Source organism: Ascaphus truei, chromosome 8 (genome assembly GCF_040206685.1).
Source record: "Ascaphus truei isolate aAscTru1 chromosome 8, aAscTru1.hap1, whole genome shotgun sequence".
Classification (NCBI taxonomy): Eukaryota; Metazoa; Chordata; class Amphibia; order Anura; family Ascaphidae; genus Ascaphus; species Ascaphus truei.
The window spans coordinates 73,016,880-73,035,967 of record NC_134490.1 but is presented as its reverse complement, the minus strand read 5'-3'; the positions used below and the strand labels follow the sequence as shown (position 1 = coordinate 73,035,967).

At 46.7% G+C, this 19,088-nt stretch overlaps 1 protein-coding gene across 1 annotated transcript in view; it reads right to left on the bottom strand.

Annotated features, from left to right (window-relative positions):
• Positions 1 to 12,503: 12,503 nt before the first annotated feature.
• CLSTN3 (calsyntenin 3) overlaps positions 12,504 to 19,088 on the bottom strand; it is a 110,993-nt gene continuing 104,408 nt past the window's right edge. Inside the window, exons 13-15 of the mRNA XM_075613056.1 lie at positions 14,884 to 15,016; positions 14,138 to 14,331; positions 12,504 to 13,784 (exon numbers count right to left, since the gene is read on the bottom strand). Coding sequence (XP_075469171.1) covers positions 13,704 to 13,784; positions 14,138 to 14,331; positions 14,884 to 15,016 — 408 coding nt within the window. The 3' untranslated portion in view covers positions 12,504 to 13,703. The remainder of the gene's footprint in view (positions 13,785 to 14,137; positions 14,332 to 14,883; positions 15,017 to 19,088) is intronic.

Sequence of the window (19,088 nt, the reverse complement as noted above, 5' to 3'; positions counted from 1 at the left end):
GCCGTCTCCGCGCATGCGCAGAATGGACCGCCGACCCCGCGCATGCGCAGAATGCTGCATTGAGGGATGGGAAATCTCTGGTGAACATGGCATTTTTTTGTGGAGCGCACAAATGCTGTGTTCTGCTTTTTGGCGGGCTCTGGAACCGAACCCACTGACTGGGGCCCGCCTGTACAGCAAATAAGATACATGTCCAAATATTCTCCGGCAGGTAGTGCCCACGTATGGATAGTAATCACTCCTGCTTATTGGGCAGACGCATACAGGAAGAAGTTGCTGATAAATATGTACATGTAAAGAATACATACTGTATATATAGTAACCGTACCTAGTGATGGTAAGTCCTATGTAGTAAGGCAACGGGACCAGTAATGAACCACATGTAACATGTATGTAGATATTGTCTAGTGCAGGGCGTGTGGCATCCGTACTCTGCTGGCATAAGGGGAAAATAAGAGGGGCTGCAGTCGGTAGAGACAAACGCCCAAACGGGAACAAAACACGCGTGTAGTGTGAACAGAATACAGGGGAACCAAGTGTGAGCCTCATGTTACTAATCAACTAGGAGTAAACCACGTGTGAAGAGCAGGGCTGGAGGCAGAGAACAGAGAGTAATATTACACGTGTACCAAAGGTAAGCCCCGCAGTGGGTGCCACAGGAACGGGATGCTCTGATGCCCCAAACGCCTATATCAGGAAAGGGGGAGGACGAAAGGTGATTAGATGGACTCTGGGGGTCTCCCCATGGAATGTACCGTGAGGTAGACTGGGTCCTAGTACTAAATCAGTCACAAGTAAAAGGGGCCAAACAGTACGGGGCATACGAGGTCAGGCAGCGGTGACGGAAAGTAACCATCAGATTGGCGCTTAAAGCTGCAGACCCAGCAATATCCTACGTGGGTTTGGTTTTTTTAATAAATAAATTGGTTCTGTACTATAAGAAAATTCTTGTATTTTTTTTTAATCAACTGAATGACATTTTTAATGTATTATAATGTAACAAGCATGTTATGTTTCTGTAGCAACCATTTACAAAGTCACATCCCCTTCCTCTTCTGAAACAGGCTCTGGCACACCCCTTTCTAGCAGTGCACCAATTGTATCTAGTGACTACCTGGTCACATGACCTTCCCCACAGAACTTTGCATCTTTGGTCCTCTTCTGCTGCACTGACAGCCATTTAGTGAACCCCTGAGCTGAATCTTCACTGATTGATCATAGGAAAACAGATTAATTACTTATTGTGTGAATTGTATTGACGCACATATTAAAGGGGGAAAAAAACATTTGAATGAATCCAAATCGCAAAAGTGCCAATTTAAAGAGACGGCACGGGAGACTGTAGAGGCTAATTCACTGAATGAATGCCATAACCCAGGGCGCGGTGGGCCCAACATTTTATGGGGGGGAGGGCGGGTGGGTGGTGCTTGCAGAGGCCTCAAGCTCTTCCCCACAACATTTTAATTAAATGCTGGGGGAGGCCTCTGTAAGGGCTGGGACCCGCTGTGCCCGGCGGTGCGGGCGGCCGCACGAGAGTTCCCCACCAGCAGGGGAATCCTCCCGAGCCGGTCCCAGTCCCCCCTCACGGCACAGCGCACTACACGCTGTGACGCGTCAGCCGCCAGGGGATTCAAGAGAATTGTAATCCCAAGCGGCTACGCGTCACGTGGTGTGGCTGTGAGCCAATGAGGAGGAGAGGCTTCGGGAGGGGAGGAGAGTAGGGGGAAAGCAGCGTGAGTGCCTGTCTGTGTGTGTGTGTATGTGTGTGCCTGAGTGCGTGAGTGTATGTGTGTGCCTGAGTGCCTGTCTGTGTGTGTGTCTGCGTGTGTGTCTGCGTGTGTGTCTGCGTGTGTGTCTGCCTGTCTGCCTGTCTGTCTGCCTGTCTGTCTGCCTGTCTGTCTGCCTGCGTGTCTGCGTCTGTCTGTGTCTGCGTCTGTGTGTGTCTGCGTCTGTGTGTGTCTGCGTCTGTGTGTGTCTGCGTCTGTGTGTGTCTGCGTCTGTGTGTGTGTCTGTGTCTGTGTCTGTGTCTGTGTGTGTGTGTGTGTGTGTGTGTGTGTGTCTGTGTGTAAAAACCAGGGGAGCGAAATGACCTAGAAAAAAATATATAAAACTACCATAGTGCAGTTATGTTAAAACAAAACACAGTAGTACCAAAGCTCTTAAATTAGCAAATGAGACACACTAGACAATGTCAGCAAATGTCCAACAGTAAATGTCCAGATGGCAAAAACAGGAGCAAAAATAGGAGGTAGTGTGAATATCGAAAGAGAAACACAGAGCCCAGATAAAATACCAAAGCGATTTATCCAACACTGGTAAAAATGAAGGCTTACAGGATTCCAAATTGGTCACAGCATGGGTATAGGGGTACACATGGTAGCCGAGTCGCGTTCTCGGGATCCCGTCACACCGCCGCTGCGTCCACTGGTCTCCGTCCTGCACCTCTGCTTGGGAGCCGCTACGTCACTTCCGGTTCCTCCGCCGATCGAAGTGGACGTCACAGGACCCCCAGGCAGACTCTCTCCCTCCAGATAACACACTGAGGGTCACGCTCTACGCGTTTCACCGTTCTTAGTGACGGCTTCGTCAGGAGTAGCATTAACCCTTACAAGGATAGTATATATACCCTCTAAATTACCAATGACCTTTCCTCCTATTGGTCAATGGATAATGACATCTATTCTAATGGGAAGACGGCTAAATAACCCCTCCCTGTCATTGAATTAGCATAACACAGATTTTATACATTTCATTCAAAATTAAACTTTATACATTTTATTTGAAATAGAAATCAAAATCTCACTTGATCCTCCTTTACAACATAAGGAAAAGATCATTACTAAAATATTAAAATTATAGAAGTATTAAATAAATGAAATAATACAAATCTATATTCAACATAAAACACATAAATCGCTAGATATATCCCTGATCTTATGAGTAAAGTATCAGAAAAAGGACGATTGATGAATCTCGAAAATGTAAGAGAAAATACAGAATTAGTACATAACTTGATCACAATAAACAATATATATAAACCATCTGTATACTATTATCTTATCTGTATTTTTATCCAAACTTTCATACCGACTGTTTGTGCAATATATACGGACCTTTACATGTCCCATCTAATAAAAGACTCAATGTGTCTAGTTATGAAAGTTTAAAGAAAAGCACTTCATTCAAAGTCTACATTTAAACCCAATGGTGCAAGAGATTTAAGCGAGAAAGTCCAAAAACGTTCTCTCTTTTTCAGGGCAATACTTCTGTCTCCACCTCTCCAGTGTGGTAACACCTGTTCTACTACTGTAAACTTAAGACCTGATGTATCACCCTGATGTTTTTGAATAAAGTGGTTAGATAGAAAATGAGTGGTAATACCTCTTCTCGCATTTCCAATATGCTCGAGGATACGAGTTTTAATAGGTCTAGTTGTCTGACCTACATATTGTAGCCCACATGGGCACTGTATAAGATATACGACATGATCTGACTTACAAGTTAAAAGTTGTTTAATTTGAAATCTTTGTACAGAGATATTTGAAACAAACCCAAATTTATCATCAGACCTATGTTTATATGCCGTACAAGTGGTACAACCAAAAAATCCTTTGGTTTGAGAGAGCCATCTATTTCCTTCCTTTATAGTCTTGGGTAGTGCAATAGGTGCTAATTTATCCTTAAGTATCTTAGCTTTCTTAAAGATTACAGTAGGTTTTTCGGGGACTATCTCTCCTAATATAGGATCGTTTTTGACAATGTGCTAATGCTTACGTATAATTTTGATGATCTTTTCAGACTGTCTGTTGTAATTTGTCAAAAATTGCGTGTCTTGGATGGTCAAGTGTGGGAAGAAGGGTGGTTCCTGGCAACTTGTGACATCACCTCATTATAAACATGTATTAGCCACAGAGACGGACATGAGGCAGTGGATAGAGCATTAGCAAAAGATCTTGAGATGCCCCATGAACAGGCCAATTTTATCCTGGACGGGATTAAGTTCATTTTAGAACATAACTACTTCATGTTCGAAGGGATGTATTATCTGCAGAAATGTGGCACCGCCATGGGCACAAAATTCGCACCCAGCTATGCAAATCTTCTCATGGGAGGAAGACTATATATGGCCCATTGCAGAGCTGGGTGCGAGTTTGTGCCTATGGCGAAGATTTATAGATGACATATTCTTCATCTGGAAAGGTGATGAAGAAAGTCTGTTGAGATTTACCCATTATCTTAATGATAATCCACTCAATTTAAAATTCACTTGTGCGTACAGTCAAGAAAGGGTCAATTTTTTAGACCTGACGATTTTCATTGAGAATGGGTCAATAAATACACAGACATTCTTTAAAGATGTTGATATCAATAATTATATATCTCCTGCCAGTTGTCATCACCCTAAATGGTTACAGAATGTTCCTTATGGACAAATGAGGATTATTTTATTTATTTATTTATAAAATATTTTACCAGGAAGTAATACATTGAGAGTTACCTCTCGTTTTCAAGTATGTCCTGGGCATACTAGGAGAAATTGTTCAGATATTGACAATTTCCATAAACAATCTGCCTTCTTAAAGGACCGATTCAAAGAAAAAAAGTATAATGATTAGATTATCAAAGATGCTATAAAAAAAAACAGGGGGTCTGGATAGAAAAGATCTTCTTAGTGATAAAAAGAAAATTGGATCGAATAAAAATTTTGAATTTTCTTTTTTGACAAATTACAACAGACGGTCTAAAAAGATCATCAAAATTATACGTAAGCATTGGCACATTGTCAAAAACGATCCTATATTAGGATAGTCCCGAAAAACCTACTGTAATCTTTAAGAAAGCTAAGATACTTAAGGATAAATTAGCACCTATTGCACTACCCAAGACTATAAAGGAAGGAAATAGATGGCTCTCTCAAACCAAAGGATTTTTTGGTTGTACCACTTGTATGGCATATAAACATAGGTCTGATGATAAATTTGGGTTTGTTTCAAATATCTCTGGACAAAGATTTCAAATTAAACAACTTTTAACTTGTAAGTCAGATCATGTCGTATATCTTATACAGTGCCCATGTGGGCTACAATATGTAGGTCAGACAACTAGACCTGTTAAAACTCGTATCCTCGAGCATATTGGAAATGTGAGAAGAGGTATTACCACTCATTTTCTATCTAACCACTTTATTCAAAAACATCAGGGTGATACATCAGGTCTTAAGTTTACAGTAGTAGAACAGGTGTTACCACACTGGAGAGGTGGAGACAGAAGTATTGCCCTGAAAAAGAGAGAACGTTTTTGGACTTTCTCGCTTAAATCTCTTGCACCATTGGGTTTAAATGTAGACTTTGAATGAAGTGCTTTTCTTTAAACTTTCATAACTAGACACATTGAGTCTTTTATTAGATGGGACATGTAAAGGTCCGTATATATTGCACAAACAGTCGGTATGAAAGTTTGGATAAAAATACAGATAAGATAATAGTATACAGATGGTTTATATATATATTGTTTATTGTGATCAAGTTATGTACTAATTCTGTATTTTCTCTTACATTTTCGAGATTCATCAATCGTCCTTTTTCTGATACTTTACTCATAAGATCAGGGATATATCTAGCGATTTATGTGTTTTATGTTGAATATAGATTTGTATTATTTCATTTATTTAATACTTCTATAATTTTAATATTTTGAGTAATGATCTTTTCCTTATGTTGTAAAGGAGGATCAAGTGAGATATTTTGATTTCTATTTTAAATAAAATGTATAAAGTTTAATTTTGAATGAAATGTATAAAATCTGTGTTATGCTAATTCTATGACAGGGAGGGGTTATTTAGCCGTTTTCCCATTAGCATAGATGTCATTATCCATTGACGAATAGGAGGAAAGGTCATTGGTAATTTAGAGTGTATATATATACTATCCTTGTAAGGGTTAATGCTACTCCTGACGAAGCCGTCACTAAGAACGGCGAAACGTGTAGAGCGTGACCCTCAGTGTGTTATCTGGAGGGAGAGAGTCTGCCTGGGGGTCCTGTGACGTCCACTTCGATCGGCGGAGTGACGGGATCCCGAGAACGCGACTCGGCTACCATCTGTACCCCTATACCCATGCTGTGACCAATTTGGAATCCTGTAAGCCTTCATTTTTACCAGTGTTGGATAAATCGCTTTGGTATTTTATCTGGGCTCTGTGTTTCTCTTTCGATTTTCACACTACCTCCTATTTTTGATCCTGTTTTTGCCATTTTTTGCTATCTGGACATTTACTGTTGGGCATTTGCTGACATTGTCTAGTGTGTCTCATTTGCTAATTTAAGAGCTTTGGTACTACTGTGTTTTGTTTTAACATAACTGCACTATGGTAGTTTTATATATTTTTTTTCTAGGTCATTTCGCTCCCCTGGTTTTTCCTTTTATGCTTCTGTTTGGACCTTGAAACAGTCCTCCAAGGGTTTGAGTGTTTTATTTACCACCTTTTGCACGGCACATTATTTTGATTTATTTGTCACTATATGTTCACTTGCACTGTGTAGAGGTTGATATAGTGTTAGAGCGCCATCTAGTGTATTTTTTGTATAGTGTGTATGTGTGTGCGTGAGTGCCTGTCTGTGTGTGCCTGTCTGTGTGTGTGCCTGAGTGCGTGAGTGCCTGTCTGTGTGTGTATGTGTGTACCTGTCTGTGTGTGTGCCTGAGTGCGCGAGTGCCTGTCTGTGTGTGCCTGAGTGCCTGTGTGTGTGTGTGTATGTGTGTACCTGTCTGTGTGTGTGCCTGAGTGCCTGTCTGTGTGTGTGTGTGTATGTGTGTACCTGTCTGTGTGTGTGCGTGAGTGCCTGTGTGTGTGTGTGAGCGGCTGAGGAGTTGAGGGGCTGAACAGTTGAGCTATTATGGAGTGGTTGTATACAACATGTACATTCATTAAATAAATGCAACATCAAACAACTTAGTGTCTATCAATACATGGTTGAGGGGCTGAACGGCTGAGGGGCGGTCCCGCGCCCCCCCCCCCCCACCCGTTTTCGCCACCCCCCCTTCCCCCCACAAAAAAATGGTCCCTTTGGACCGGAAAAAGCCCCAAGTGCCTCTCCACGCGCCGCCTGTCTGCAGTGCGGGCGCGTGGTCTGAGGCAGCGGGGCCTTAGCCTAACTCCCTCTTACCGTGTCTCCAGCGGCTTCTTGTGACCCAACGTCACATGTCAGATGACGCCAAAGAAAAAGGGGAGAGCAGACAGGGGCGCAGACAAGAAAAAGTTTGCGCACGTCTGCCTTAACCTCCCCACATACTGTGTAGGTGTGTCTCTCCCGTAATGCAGGTTCTGCATGATGAGCGACACCAAGTTAAGTGTACAACCTTAGAAGAAACGGCTGAAATGATTGCATGTGTTTGTTCCTCTTGCTGCACAGGCCCACGTTTGGGAACCCAGGATGCCTCGGTAGTTCCTTTTGGTCCCCTCCTTTAGGTTGGTTTCTCACGTGTTCGAAAATTCAAAACGTATTTGTGCGACATTCTCACTGAGACGTCTGTACACGGGGTTCCTCCCTGCTATGCATATTATCCGTATGTTCATATAGGCATACTATGGGGGTTTAGTGCTTTGACCTATATAAAATATTCCCCACGGCACTTCAGGGCATACACAGCATAGGAAGTGTCACAGGTAGTGAAGCTGTTTAATGTAATGACCGGCTCTGTATGTGGATGGTTAAAACTATAACTCTTATGACACTTGCAGAGTCCACAGTGTACACATAGGAATGGACATTTTTGTGGATATGCTGGAATTGTTTACTCTCTTGACAGATCAACTTTAACATTGTCTTATTTCTAAATTGCGCCGGGTGCAACTGATATCTTATACTATATTAGTGAAAGCACTGTATGTTTGCCTGCATGCATGCATGCATGCCTGCCTGCTGGATGTCCGGTGTCCCTAGCGGCAATCTCATTGGTCCCTTGGCCCGCCCGCCCCCGCACACCTCTCATTGGCCTCACACACTCACACCACCCCCTTGGCCCGCCCCCCACACCTCTCATTGGCCTGAGGCGGAGTGACGGGCCAAAAAAATAACTAACACACACACACACACACACACACACACACACACACACACACACACACACACACACACACACACACACACACACACACACACACACACACACACACACACACACACACACACACACACACACACACACACACACACACACCTCTCTCCCCTCTCCAAATCACCTTTTCCCCCTCCCCAGCGGCATCACCTCTTCCCCCTCCCCAGCGGCATCACCTCTTCCCCCTCCCCAGCGGCATCACCTCTTCCCCCTCCCCAGCGGCATCACCTCTTCCCCCTCACCAGCGGCATCACCTCTTCCCCCTCCCCAGCGGCATCACCTCTTCCCCTTCCCCAGCGGCATCACCTCTTCCCCCTCCCCAGCGGCATCACCTCTTCCCCCTCCCCAGCGGCATCACCTCTTCCCCCTCCCCAGCGGCATCACCTCTTCCCCCTCCCCAGCGGCATCACCTCTTCCCCCTCCCCAGCGGCATCACCTCTTCCCCCTCCCCAGCGGCATCACCTCTTCCCCCTCCCCAGCGGCATCACCTCTCCCCGCTCCAAATCACCTCTCCCCGCTCCAAATCACCTCGCTTCCCGCAGCTGCCACGCGGCGCGTAAGATGGCGGACCCCCTTCCTCCCTCGCGGCGCCGAGTCAGACGGTGGCGGCGCCCGGAAGTACAGGTAGGTGTCGCTCCCCACCTCCGGCGCCAAACGGAACTAAAGAAAGGGCGCATCAACTGAGGTGTGTGTGTGTGTGTGTGTGTGTGTGTGTGTGTGTGTGTGTGTGTGTGTGTGTGTGTGTGTGTGTGTGTGTGTGTGTGTGTGTGTGTGTGTGTGTGTGTGTGTGTGTGTGTGTGTCACTGTCCACTGCCCCCCCCTCCTGTCCACTGCCCCCCCCTCCTGTCCACTGCGTCCCCCCTCCTGTCCACTGCCCCCCCCCCTCCTGTCCACTGCCCCCCCTCCTCCTGTCCACTGCCCCCCCTCCTGTCCACTGCCCCCCCCTCCTGTCCACTGCCCCCCCCTCCTGTCCACTGCCCCCCCCCTCCTGTCCACTGCCCCCCCCCTCCTGTCCACTGCCCCCCCTCCTGTCCACTGCCCCCCCCCCTCCTGTCCACTGCCCCCCCCCTCCTGTCCACTGCGTCCCCCCCTCCTGTCCACTGCGTCCCCCCTCCTGTCCCCCCTCCTGTCCACTGCCCCCCCCTCCTGTCCACTGCCCCCCCCCCTCCTGTCCACTGCCCCCTCCCTCCTGTCCACTGCCCCCCCCCTCCTGTCCACTGCCCCCCCCCTCCTGTCCACTGCCCCCCCCCTCCTGTCCACTGCCCCCCCCTCCTGTCCACTGCCCCCCCCTCCTGTCCACTGCCCCCCCCTCCTGTCCACTGCCCCCCCCCTCCTGTCCACTGCCCCCCCCCCCTCCTGTCCACTGCCCCCCCCCCCTCCTGTCCACTGCCCCCCCCCCCCTCCTGTCCACTGCCCCCCCCCCCCTCCTGTCCACTGCCCCCCCCCTCCTGTCCACTGCAGGAAATGCAGGGGGAGGAATCCATGCCTTTGAGGCGCCCCCCCCCCTCCCTTTGACGCCCCCCCCCCTCCCTTTGACGCCCCCCCCCCCCTCCCTTTGACGCCCCCCCTCCCTTTGACGCCCCCCCCCTCCCTTTGACGCCCCCCCCCCCTCCCTTTGACGCCCCCCCCTCTCCCTTTGACGCCCCCCCCTCCCTTTGACGCGCCCCCCCCCTCCCTTTGACGCCCCCCCCTCCCTTTGACGCCCCCCCCTCCCTTTGACGCCCCCCCCTCCCTTTGACGCCCCCCCCTCCCTTTGACGCCCCCCCCCTCCCTTTGACGCCCCCCCCCTCCCTTTGACGCCCCCCCCTGCCTTTGACGCCCCGCGCGCACACACTGACTGACTGCCGCACGCACGCACGCACACACTGACTGACGCGCACACAAAGCCTGACTGACGCACGCACACACTGACTGAGGCACACACTGACTGTGTGTGCGTCAGTCAGTCTGTGTGTGTTTGTGTTTCTGCCTCAGACTCACTGACGCGCGAGCAAACACACAGTGACTGACGCACACACGCTACATGAAGCTGTAAAGGAGGGAGGGAGGGGGGGGACTGGATTGATGTGAATGGGGGACAAACAGAGAGAGGGGGGAGGAGAGAGAGGAACGGGAACATTACATCCCGGGCAACGCCGGGTCTCTCAGCTAGTTATATATAAATAAAAAAGCATAAATATATATAAAAGAATAAAAGCATTTCGTTAGCCACAGAATGGTATTGTCTATTCATTTTTGATATATATATATAAATATATATATATATATATATATATATACATATATCAAAAATATATGTGGTCCATGTGGTTAAGCTGTCAGCCAGTTGACAGTAATTACAGTATTTGTCTGTTTTCGTGACTTTCCATATTTCTAAATGTGTTTGAACTTTTTATTCATGGACATACAAATCTGTACACGACGAAGATTGGCAGCAGCTGTTTTTTTTATAGGTGTAGTTACTTACATTGAGATTAAAACAAACTATATAAACCCAACAACGCTACTAGTCAATCAGCCCATGAGAGTCACTTACGTGACGAAACGCGTTGGACGTCGTGACGCATTGACGCACAGCTTGGAGGTGTGGACGCAGTGCCAAGAGGTTGCTCTGCCCGGTTTGTACACCGACCACGTTGCGCCTGGGACGCTGGTCGGAGAGGATAGTTATTGGCAGTATCGGGGAGAAGCGTGAGCCCTGCTGAGTACCTTCTACTACCGGAGGAGCCAGGGAGACCTGGGAGAATTACCGAGGACTCTCCTACCCCAGATGAGTATCCCCTAAAGTCTTAGCAACTTGGCATGTCGTCTGTGCACTATCATCAGATTCGTCCTCCAGCTGTTGGCGTCAGCGCACAGATTGTCTCAAATGACTGTTTTTTAACCCACTATGTGTGTGGAAGTCCTGGTGACTACTCTATGTTGTAATAATAAATTTTCTATATGCAGTATTATGCTTTGGAGCTGGCGCTTATTTTCTTTTGAGCACATCATTAAAGCAGAGCATGAAGTGTCCGGGAGGTCACCGAAGCTTATGGCTTCATTCTCTGCTTTATTGATGTTCTGACCTGAGGATCTCCCACAATCTGCCACACAGCGGATCAGTACACAAGGAGATTTTGTATATCTATCTCCTGCTTTCCAATGATTTTCTTATGAGGATGGACATTATTTTTCCTTTATTATCAAATATGGACTTATGCTCTAACTTTAGACTCACCTGATACATTGTGTCTTAATAACGCGGGGATCTCCTTGATTTATGTCACACTGAGACCTCTGCCTCCTCTTCATCTCGCCAGCTTCTCTTTATTGCATGTATGCTGGTCATGCTAGTAATTTACCTCTGTATATGGCATGTATGACTTCCTTGTGGTTAGACACAAGTATTTAGATGTTTTGATCACTCAGGTCTTTTTACACACATCTGTGACCGGCCGGTCTTGCACACCCAGGAAAACTCACTTTTTCCTGAGGTTAGCACAATATTATTCATTGTGTCCACCTATTTGCAGGTTGGTTATGCAGTATATACATACTGCCAACTCTGTTATTAGACGCATGTAGTGTATAATTTGGGTTCCCCTGGGTTCCCCCCCCCCTCCTGTGTCTTTGGTTTTATACTTTTTAATACATGTTATATTAGACATTAAAGTTTGTTCATTCAGTAGTGGATATTTGGATTGCTCCTTTTGAGACTTTTTTGTCTTTGTCTTTCATATCAACTTTTGTCTCAGAGCACCGACCATACTCTTACATGTAGAGTCTACCCCTTGGTCTTCGTAATACCCTTTACTTGAGGTGTGTATGCGGAGTCTGTGTGTATATATATAACACACCACACACACGATACTTTTCTGTGGCGAAATGCTTTAATTTGTGCGAGCTTTCGAGATCTCTGATCTCTTCTTCCGGTGATGTTACATTGGATTCCATTGTAACATCGCCGGAAGAAGAGATCAGTGTATCTCGAAAGCTCGTACAAATAAAAGCATTTCGCCACAGAAAAGTATCGTGTGTGTGGTGTGTTATATATATAGCATTTCGTTAGCCAAAGAACGGTATCGACTATTTGTTTTTGATTATTAAGCTTGGCTAACATGGTCCAGAGATATATATCCCTTGATGTAGCTTTGAAAGCACACAAAGTTTGAGCGTCTGACTGTTTGTGGTCATTTTATTATTTGCTTCTGTATACTCTGCTATTTTATTTCTATGCTTAGAGTGATTGTATACGCCAGGATCTATTCACTCACATCACAGAGCGCCACGGCTCCAACACTAATCGGTACTACTGCTTTCGTTTTTTGTATATTATATGCTTTTTCCTTCTACAATACTGGTGACCCCATAATACAATGTATATTCATTTATTTACGTACTGATCATGTACCTTGACATAGCGTTTTTCTTTATTTTTTTTCCATTACAACTTTGGCTGTATATACTTTGAGGTCTGATGTCTTTATATGCCAACGACAGGTGGCGTGACTCCGGACAGTGGCGCGGATTTGCGGTGGGGATTGTTTCACACACAGGCTGCAGTATATACGTGTTATTTAGCCCTGGTTCGTGTATTATCACCATCTACACCTGAGGAAGGGGCTCACACAATGTGTGGGCACAAATGCAGAGTTATAAATGAACCCCATGCAAGCCCCTTCCCCTCACTCTCATTCTCTTCTCTTCCTCCTTCCATGGTTCCTCTCTCTCATGACACAGATCAGTCAGAGCCTGCAGCTTCTATATATATATGTGTATATATATATATATATAGTATTTTATATATAGTTACCAGAAATCAGTGAATTATTTCATTCAGTGTCGTGACCCCTCCCCCCCCAAACAGACAAGGAGGTATGAATGATGACACACAGAGCGAGAGGGGGGGAGAAAGACAGGGGGGGGGGGCCATGGGGAGAGAGAGGAGGGGGCATTGTTAACTGAGTGGGCAGTTAACAATTCATTGACTCCTATTCATGTGGCTGTCACTGCTTTATTACCTGTATGTTACCAGCTTCTTTATATACTGAGTAGGACACAGAGGCCCTTATCCCAAACACTGTGCAGCCTTATCCCCTGTGTTGGAGGAGGTTTTAGTCCCATTCATATGATCGGAGCTGATCTCTTCTCCAGCACAGCAAAGTGTATTGAATAAGGGAGAGGGCACAAAAGAGACACAGGGGACAGAGAGAGAGAGACTTGGGAAGAGAGAGTAAAACAGAGACCTAGGAGAAGAGAGAACAAAGAAAAGAGCGAAAAAGACAGGGAGAGAGAGAGAGAGACTTCGGGAGAATCAGACATTAGTTTGCAGTCTCTCAGGGGCTTGTGATTTGTAGAGACAGCACACGCAAGACAGTCACACAAAGAGACAGCAGGAATGAGACAACGTGTACTATTTTCCCCTGAGAAATGATGGAGGGGGAGAGACATCCAAAGTGAGAGGGGAGAGTGTCAGGAGGTGGCACACCCACCCCCAGAGAGCGCGCTTTAGAAAATGGGAAGGGGACAGGAGCGAGACGTACACAGATGGTTGGAGAGACACGCAGAGAAAGTGCAGGGTTGCTCAGGCTGGTTGAGACTGTCCCAGTCAGCGTGGCCCCTCATTCAGATCCCCTTCCTCTGAAACAGACGCTCTCTGTGCCGAGACCAGGCCGCGAGACTGCAAAGACTGAGAGAGGAGCAAGGAGAGAGACATGAAGGGGAGAGATGGACAGGAAGAGGAGGAAAGCAGAGAGAGTGAGGGGGAGAGATGGGCAGGAAGAGGAGGAAAGCAGAGAGAGTGCAGGGAACAGAAAGAAACAGATGAGCAAGGGGGGAGGGGGGGAGAGAGACAGTTCAGATTGTGTATTGTTATATAGTGTTTTGCATTAGTGTGTTGTTGTGCAGTGGTGTGTTGTTGCTGTGCAGTTTTCAGTTATTGTGTTCTGTTAGTGTTGTGCAGTTTTGTGTTATTGTTGTATTATGCAGCGTTGTGTTGTGCAGTATTGTGCAGTGCTGCGTAGCCCTGTGAACCTCTCTCACCTCCATGGGGTTGACGGTAATAGTCATTGCCGTGTCCTCCCAGAATGGGTCCCTCTGATTGGCTGCCTCTATCGCTGCTCCCTCGGCTCCACCCCTTTGCCGCGCGTTGTGTATCCGCGACAACCCCAGAGTGACAATCAGTGCCAGGAAACCGACACACACAACGATGATCAGCATGGCAACGCCGGGAAACACTGCGAAGAGACAACAGTGTTTGTGACACGCAGGGCAGTGTGTGTGTGCACATGATAAGCAGGGCAGTGTGTGTGTGTACATGATACGCAGGGCAGTGTGTGTGTGCGCACGGTAGTGTGGGTGTGTGCGCGCGCATAGCACGGAAGATAGTGTGTGTGTGCGCACGGCAGTGTGGATGTGTGTATGTGCATAACACACAGGGCAGTTTGTGTGCGCACGGCAGTGTGTGTGTGCATGGTAGTGTGGGTGGGTGTGTGCATAACACGCAGGGTAGTGTGGGTGTGCGTGCGCATAACACGGAGGGTAGTGCGTGTGTGCGCGCACAGCAGTGTGGGTGTGTGCATAACACGCAGGTTAGTGTGGGTGTGTGTGCGCGGGCATAACACGGAGGGTAGTTTGTGTGTGCGCACGGTAGTGTGTGTGGTTGCATGCGCGTGCATAACACGAAGGGTATTGTGTGTGCGCACGGCAGTGTGGGTGTGTGTGCATAACACGCAGGTTAGTGTGTGTGTGCGCATAACACAGAGGGTAGTGTATGTGTGTGTACGCACCTGAGCTGTGGTTGGTGCTGGCCAGTGTGTGACCTGATAACTCCGCAGGGACCTGGTGAGCGCTGTGTACAAACTGCTGAGCGGAGAGGAGGTGACTAGGAGACACAGCGTGAATACCGTGTAACATGTCAACCTGCGAGAGAGACACAGCGTGAATACCGTGTAACATGTCAACCTGCGAGAGAGACACAGCGTGAACACCGTGTAACATGTCAACCTGCGAGAGAGACACAGCGTGAATACCGTGTAACACTTAAATACAGGCACACACACAATCCAATATGTTGATATGTAAGCGACATGTATCCAGTAAACAAGCAGACACATGTATCCCAGTGTAGCCTAGTGCCCCTGGCTATGTGTTCTCCGGCCCTAGCATATAAGTCCTGGTAAGTGCAGGCAGTGCTGGGGTTAGCAACCAGACTCCATCTGGCTTATTAGGACTTTTAGAAAAAGCCTGATCTGAGAAACAGGAGGAGATTTCTTAGCTCACAAGGGAGATGATAATAAGGAAAAGGAGGGCTGTGTTCTGAGAGCAAAACAAAAGGGGACCAGACCTCTATGCCGGGACCCTCAAGCAGACACCCACCCGGACACCACTGACATGAATGGCCATCTGCGTTAAGGTACCGCTGAGACTTTGGGGTGATAAGTGTGTAAGGGGCTTTCCCACCCCCCTCCAGCCTTGCAGAGAGGGACTGGGGAAGTTAGTTAGCCCTTACACAGGGATAGGTGTTTATTGTTTTATGTATATTTTTGTTTGCTGTATTGTTTAAAGGAACAGGCAATAAAACCTTATTTAAATTTCACCTTAAAAACAGTCTCCATTGCATACCTCTGCACACAACTCTTACATATGGTGTCAGAAGTGGGATGAGAGGTAGCCCTTGAAATTCAAAGGGGCCCCGGGGACTGCCTGTGAAATTGTTTGTGCTTTTGCCTGCATAAGTTCCTGCAAACAGTCTGAGCAACAAAACACGGGCAGAAGTGACCAGAATTAAAGGGCTACACATCCAGGCAGGAAAACCATACTGCACTGGAAAAAGCCACAGCGCCACAGTTTGACTGTGAGGACTACGACAGACGGTGACCCACACAGGGGACTGATGCTCTGCCAGAGTCTAACCAACCACTTGTAGAAAAAAAAAAACCCATAGGATTTTAAAATGGCCGCCCAGCTGAAGTCCTATACAGACTCTGCAAGAATGGGGAAGAAAATGTGTTCCTGGTGTAAAGAGCCCGGCCACACGGAGCAGTGTCCCTTCAGGCCTTATTCAGATGATGAGGATGATCCCAACTTGGCCCCAGAAAAAGGGCAACAGCCAGAGGAATATTTTTTTTCAACGAGCCAAGGAACTGCAGCAGCAAGCAGTGCATTGTGGTCACAAGGAAAATGCAGAAGTTTTTCTTAGCAAGTGCACATCCAGTATCACTGATGAGAAAGAATGTGTGTACAGTACTGCTGATGTTTCAAAACATACCAAAGTAAAGAAGAAAAAGTCTACAGAGACACCTGTGAGAGCTACGAACTCTGCAAGTGTCTGCCCACCTGTAGGACTACCAGATGGGGTTCTAGCGAATACAGTGAAAACAGCTGCAATAGCACCTCCCGAGGTCAGGAAGAAAAATACACCTGATACCACCAAAATGGAGGACAAGTAATCCTGTAATGAACCCTACCCACGAAAGATTGACCCTTCTGGTCCTATGAGGATAAGGATGAAGATATCTCTTATGGGGAATCTGAAACAAGACGCACCCACAAAACACCCCTAGGATGGTGGATGTGCCTAAACTCGGTACGCACCGAACAAACAGGTCTCTGTGACCCCGACAATTCCTGCCAGCTAATGCAACGGCAAGAAAAGCATGGTGGAGGCTGCGAAACTGCTGACGTTTCAAACCTAGGAGGAGACCCCAGTAACCCTGATGGAACAGAGTCGTCCAAAGCAAAAAGGCGGAAAAAGAAAAAAGAGGATTTCCAATTACCATGGAAGGATCAGACACGTCCGCAGATCCCGCGGAGGAAAAGGGGGGACGAGATGCCCATGCAGCCCAGAGGAAATGGGGAATTCGTCCCGCGGACGACCTAATATCCAGAGGGCCCAAGGCAGAAGTTGTGTACCCCAAAGAAGTGTCTGTCTGGTGCTGACAGTGAGAAACCCTCAAACTATACCAGGGAAGCGGAGCCGGAACCAATGAGTGACGATCCCCTGACCAGCCCTGAAGATGCCCTGGAAACTGCAAGGCAAGACTGATCTCCCCTGTAAATGATTGAAACAGGAGATAGAAGCTAATGCCAAGCTACAGAGTGATCTATTATCAATCGCCTTTGACTGTGGGACAGTGATGAACACAGAGCGTCGCTTATATAGTGACTTAGAGGACTGGATGACCGAGCTGAAGACAGCGAACACTTATTTCCGCCAGGGTCAAGAAACAGACCCGCTCGGACAAAGTTATTGCTGACTTGCAGCAGAAACAGGAGGAGGTTAAAAAAAAAGCCCTCTGTCTCAGTGTAGAGCTAGGACTATCTCAGAAGGCGTCTCTCAGTCTCAGTGCAGAGCTGGGAGGCTCTCGAAAGGAGGTTGACCGCCTCAGTACGGACCTCGAAGTCTCTTGAATAGAGATTTGCAGTCTCCGTGCCGGGCTGGAAGTCTCCCAGAAAGAGTTTCACAGCCTAGGTACCGAGCGGGAGATCTTCCAGAAAGAAGTCCATACACTCAAGTTAGAGCTGGATGTTTCTCGCCAGGTGGTCAACAGTATCCGGACAGAGGTAGACATATCGCAGAATGAGGTTCATACTCTCCGCATACAACTGGATGCCTCTCACCAAAGCGGACAGCAGTTGCCGCACAGAACTGGAAGTCTCTAAAAAGTCTCTAAAAAGGAATTTCATAATCTCGCTGAGGAGCTGGAAATCTCTCAAAAAGACGTCCGCAGGCTTAATATGGATCTTAAAGGCTCTCAGACAGAGCTTCAGACCCTCAAACTAGAGATAGAAGTCTCACGCCAGCAGACCAGGAGTCTCAACTCAGAAGTGCGTAAATGGAAAGAGGACTGACTACAAGGAGCTGAAATAAAAAACTATTTAATAAAACAAAGGAGCCTGCTGCAGCGGGTCATCAAGGGGTTAAAACCCAAAACCCTACTTACAGCAGGACTGATAAACAGAGTGTGTGTAACCAAAGCAGGAACAATGCCAGATGCAGGGGGAGTCCTCCGTGGGTGCTTGAGTATGCGAGGTGAAGACGCTATTTCCCTCCAATGTGCTGGTAATATCCAAGATGGATAATAATATCCAAGATGCTGTAAGTAGGGTTTTGGGTTTTAACCCCTTGATGACCCGCTGCAGCAGGCTCCTATGTTTTATTAAATAGTTTTTTATTTCAGCTTCTGTGTTCTATGTTTATGTTCGTGTTTGTTGTTTTTTGTGTTTTATTGTTCTTTGTACAATTTTATTCAGGTTACACTATGATAATTGTTTCCTCTTCTGTTCACATATTACAGACCACTTGATTGGAGATTTCCTGTTCATTGGACTTCTTGGACTCACTCCCTTTCCTCACAATTGGACCTTATGGACTATCCTGCGGGCGCTGGTTTGTATTTGCTCCTCCTGTCTCCCCTGGCGTTGTTCACACCAGTTTCCCTGGCTGCCCTGATATTATTTTTTATATATTTGTTTTGTAATTTAACTGTATTGTAATTAGCACTATTTTATTCTGAAGGGATTTGGCGCTTTTTAGCACTTCTTTTTTGCTCTTACTCACTGAGTAACTGAGAAATCCTATAGGTAGACACGGCTAAATAGTAACTACACAACCATATGGGCAAACACTGCTACAGAGCTGGGCAGCATAATTATAACCTCAAAGTATACAAGGAACTGCCCACACTAAACAGATGTCTGCCTGGCTATTAAGTTGTGTTTGAACAAAACAGCCACACTTGATATAAAATATTGTAGTATCAAATGAGCAGATAACATGTAGAAATGTCCAAATGAGGCAGCCCAGCTGTATGATATTCAATTAGGCATCATTGCCTATTTCTATTAGAATATCATACAGCTGGGCTAGTTTGCTCATTTGCAATGTATTATTATAGGCTTGGTCTCCAGGTATTTCATATCATTATTTTGTTTCAGTTGGGATTTATTTATATACATAATTATTAAAAATATTTTTCGTCATTTATTCCCT